The sequence below is a fragment of the Octopus bimaculoides genome, chromosome 2 (assembly GCF_001194135.2).
Source record: "Octopus bimaculoides isolate UCB-OBI-ISO-001 chromosome 2, ASM119413v2, whole genome shotgun sequence".
In the NCBI taxonomy this organism is placed as follows: domain Eukaryota; kingdom Metazoa; phylum Mollusca; class Cephalopoda; order Octopoda; family Octopodidae; genus Octopus; species Octopus bimaculoides.
The window spans coordinates 70,518,943-70,523,970 of record NC_068982.1 but is presented as its reverse complement, the minus strand read 5'-3'; the positions used below and the strand labels follow the sequence as shown (position 1 = coordinate 70,523,970).

Sequence of the window (5,028 nt, the reverse complement as noted above, 5' to 3'; positions counted from 1 at the left end):
ACACACACACACACACACACACACACACATATATATATATATATATACACACACATAGGGTGTGTGTAAGTGTGTGTGTAAGTGTGTGTGTGTATGTGTAAGTAAGTGACTGCATTAATTAGTTTGGTTCTGTGCTAGCTATCCAACGTGAATGCTTTACTTCAAAATATATGAAAAATATATCTCACCTTTAAGGTAAATGCGTCTTTTTTGGGTTCCTTCTGATTGGTTAAATGTTGTGCCGGTTCACCTACCGGAGAAAACGATGACCGAATATTCACATGATCAGAATCTCTTCTGGAATATTTCGGACTCGATACTTCTGTTTCATTCTCATCGAAATACGAACAGTTATCGCTATTCAAGTCATCATGGTGGACTGACAGTATTTTTCTATCGTCTGTGTTTGGAGCATTGCTGCTGCTGCTACTACTACTGTTGCTGTTATTACTATTGTTACTGTTATTACTGTGACTAGGTTGGTGTTTGCATGTGTTGCTGGTCACGTTTATTTCATCATCGTAGTGTTTTTTCATACTGCAGATATTGCTTTCTAAGTCGGGCCTGTCGAAAGAGTTTGCTGCGTGCTGGGTTTGGAAATGGTTCGGCATCAGTCCGTACCAGTTCCACTGGTCTCCATAGTCACAGGGGTTATATTTCAAAGGCGTTTTGCTATTGACATCCGGTGATATGTTGAGGTCTGGGATGTTTTTTAAATTTGGTAACCACGGTTGAGACATTCCAGGTATTTCCAAGGGAGGCCTTGGAAGCTGATTGATATTGTAACCAGCCGATAGCGGTGCATATTTCATCCACCACATGCTATAAGGGGCACTTAGAGACCTGAAGAAGTCTCCATAACTTGTCGGAACACGTGGTTTAGGGAAAGCGGGGTGGGTCCTTGTTAATAGTGAAGAAGCAGCTGTGTTGTATACAGGGTTTACAGGATAAGAAGGAGCCGTGTGAAACCTTTCGGCCAGGGATATAGGAACGTCGACATCTCCAGAATTCTCTTTTTGGGAGTAAGGAACAAAACCTACGTCTTTACTCTTTGTCTTCGGGTCCAATTGCAGAGTGCCGCCAAGTCTCTTGCGGCTACCCCCATTGAACATGGCTTTGACGTCTTCCCAAGCATGAATAATATCTTCTGAGGGGAGAGGCTCAGCCAAGTGAAGATGTTTGCGCCAAGAATTGAAGTTTGCAGCGTCGGCATGTCTGTACACCGTATTTGGCAGACGATGAAAATGGAATATAAATTTGTTTGGGGAGAAAAACACATTGCAATAGATGCACTTGATGCACTTTGCTCGGGAGCTGTTGTATCTGCAACGGAATAAAAATATAAACAATTTGATAAAAAAACAGGATAAATTACGATTTTGCTTTAAACCAAAGAAGAGTAGTTTGGATATCTACAAAATATTGTAATGCTAGGCAATACTTCAATCATAGAAAGAACATGTATAAAAACATCTCCGAAGTTTCAATGGTCGCAAGATAATTACCGAAACCTTCGTCAACAAGTAGTATTGTAAAGATAAGTCAAACTAAGGGAGCCCCCTCATTTTTCAAACTAATGGTATAACCGGAAATTGGCGGCACGACTAGTAAATAAGATGAAAGTAATCAACTAGGAACTTAACACTACTTTATAGACGATGGAAAAGATTCCAAACTTCTAGAAATACTGTTTCATGACTAGTAGACTCTCGTCGCTTCGACAAACGAGGGTTCAACAGCTGCACCTAATGAGATCTGTTCTGTCCCCTTAAAATGGTGCAAAATCCACATCTCCCCAAATCTATGGATAAACAGCCATCATCCTATGGCTATATGTGTGCAAAGTCAAAACTGAAGATTTCCTGTAGCATCCTCTATCTGTCTCCCGTCTCCTCTTTCCCTATCACCTCTGGGCTAATGAAGAAAGCGTGAGGTTGGCGTTGGTGTTTGTGTTTTAGCTGTACAACCTACACGATGAATATAATTATTGTGGGCATGGTTTGTGCAGAACCAGACCCACTCTTTCGTCCTTCAAATTTGTATTGGTCTGGTGCAACAAATGTTACGAGGCCAGTAATTATCAGGATGCAAAGTATATATGGAGTTACCTTCTCTTACATAAGCAGCTAGAGAGCTGAAGGGCCACATTTGTCCTGGTTCAGTTCATGTGTCAATGAAAGACCTCTTCCGAACTACATATTAATTAAATGTAAAGGCGGCTATAGCAGAATTTGAATCCAGAATCATAAAAAATAAATGCACCTAAAATTATATTAAGACCGACGTTATATCAACTTGTTCATCTTCATTGCCCTACATAGCATCCACAAGATATAGTATGTTTGGAAGCCAACTGTATACAACTGTTTGATTTGATTTCAATTAGCAGCCAATGTATTTTGCTTTTAATTTATTTCCACGAATGTATCAATTACTTTTCTGCTGATTACAGACAATTAGCTATGACCATGCTGGGGAACAGCTGTCTCATTGTTCATTCTTCCCGAGCAGGAAAACCACCAGCGGTCTGTCTCGGGACTATCGAGTATATTTAACAGTTATAAGACATGGGATCAATTATATTGATTTCAGGTAGTGGCAAAAAGGCCGCAAATTTCAGGAGATCTTGTTTGTAGATTTAATCAACTCCGTTATTTCGCTGTTACTTTACGATGAAACGCAAAGTTGACCTCGACTGGGTTTGAACTCGGCGCGAAAGAAGATGAATGATATTGATTGAAATTAATTAATTGAAGCAGTGTTAAATGGGATATAGTTATTCAAATAAATAAAAATAAAATACATAACTACATAGATATCACTGTATTACTACAGCGACCATACTATCGGATGACGTTATACACCGCTGGTCACAATGCGCTTTCTCGCATTGTTGTAGTTTTTCGAATGATGCCAGCCCGTTGGGATATAAATAAATATGGAGGGAAGAAAAAGAGAAAGAATAAAACAGAACCAAGAACAAAAGAAAAAGAACGAGCGTAATCTAATTAAGTAATTAAGAATTAATTCAATTAGTTAATTCAAAATATAGATAAAATAAATTTTTGAAAAAAAAGCGTAAAGAAAGGAATAAATATATATCAATAAAATGAAAAGAATGACAGAAAGGAAAACAAAAAAAAAAAAAATTATCAAAAGAAAAGAAGAAAGGAAATGAAAAAGACAAACATGAAAAAAAGATATGAAGAACACAAAAAATGAGGAAAGTGTGTTATTTCTGTCTGTCTCTTTCTTTCTCTCCTCCATCTCTCTCTCTCTCTCTCTCTCTCTCTCTCTCTCTCTCTCTCTCTCTCTCTCTCTCTCTCCACACATACACATATATATACACACATACATACACATATACATAAATACTCACAGATGCACACACACACTCATACTTACACATACATACATAGATACACCATACAAAAAATTCATATATACATTTCTACCCATATATATATATATATATATATATATATATATATGTGGATGTATGTATACATACACACACACACACACACATATATATATATATGGACATATCCACATACGTACGTAAGTGTATACATACATACATATCAATAACACACACATACACGTACATGCATCCATACATACATATACGTACGTACATAAGTACATGGATACATACATACATACATACATATCAACTCGACGCACAGCGGAAACTCTCAACTCAAAAAATCTTGTCGCTTTGTTAGCGACCGGCTTCAACTCTCTGAAGAACTTAAACAAAACTCAAAGAAAAATCATACATACATAACACATACACATACACACACACAGACACATGCACGCATACGTGCGCGCACGCACACACACACACACACACACACACGCACACAGAATTAACTTGGATGTGGCGTGAGGGAAAAACCAAAATGGTAACAATACCTTGTCGGAATGAAGTGTCCTTGAGATCCCCAGCCACATTTATGGTAAACTTTGAAGTAAAAATTGTCTGGTAGTGTCGGCGGTGAGTTGTCTTCGAGGAATGACTTTACCAGACGTTCGGCTTCTCGTCTGGTTATCAACCCACAACGTCGAGACGACACTGGCATGGCACCAAGTCTTCTGAGAATTTCCAGTTGAATCGGGGTGCACTGCATGCAAGTGATACCCAGGGCTACGCGTCGATTGTGGATTTCATTGTAACTGAACTGACGAAGCAGAGTGTTCGAGATCTGCGCCAAGCACAGTCTTTCTTTGCCTTCGACATACAGAGAGATGATCGGTGTGCCGAACATAACAACAACTCCGACATCGTTCTCGGGAATCTCCGTCGAATGTTTTCCGGATAAGCCACTAACGTGGTCGTCATCAACCGCGTGTTTTCTGCCCATGAAAAGAAGGTCCCTGTTGATCTCGTAGTCGATGGCGGCTGGGTCTCCGGAAATATGAGCTTCTGTCTCGTTCGAATCGTAATTGTCCATTGTTGTTGTTGGTGATCGTGATTGTGTTGTAGTTGTTGTTGTTGTTGGTGGTGGTGGTGCTGTTGCTGTTACTATGAAGAGAGATAGAATAGTAGACATGGTGAGATAGTGAATACACACACACACACACACACACACACACACACACACACACACACATATATATATATATATATATGTAATATATGTACATATATACACACACCTACATGCATACTTCCATGCACACAAACATGCATTCTCTCATATATTACATACATGTATTATATTTGTGTATATATAATAATAATTCTTACAAGGAAAAGTTTGATAGTGATTTCGAAGTTTCGACCAACCAGTCGTCATTAGATTCTGTATGTGTGTGTGTGTGTGTGTGTGCAGGCATACATGTATATACATATTTACGTGCATATATGAATAATGCATATGTATGTTTGTAGGTATATATATATATATATATATATATATAAGATTAAGATTAATGTAATATAAAGCTGAAGCAAATTAACACCAAATATACAGTGCGTGTGTTTTTATTGGCTAAACTGGCAATATGACCATATATATA

At 38.3% G+C, this 5,028-nt stretch overlaps 1 protein-coding gene across 1 annotated transcript in view; it reads right to left on the bottom strand.

Annotated features, from left to right (window-relative positions):
• Positions 1 to 5,028, bottom strand: part of LOC106875330 (uncharacterized) — a 104,948-nt gene that overhangs the window by 18,485 nt on the left and 81,435 nt on the right. The window contains exons 2-3 of the mRNA XM_014923420.2: positions 3,922 to 4,531; positions 189 to 1,323 (exon numbers count right to left, since the gene is read on the bottom strand). Of these exons, the coding sequence (XP_014778906.1) occupies positions 189 to 1,323; positions 3,922 to 4,460 (1,674 nt within the window). The 5' untranslated portion in view covers positions 4,461 to 4,531. The remainder of the gene's footprint in view (positions 1 to 188; positions 1,324 to 3,921; positions 4,532 to 5,028) is intronic.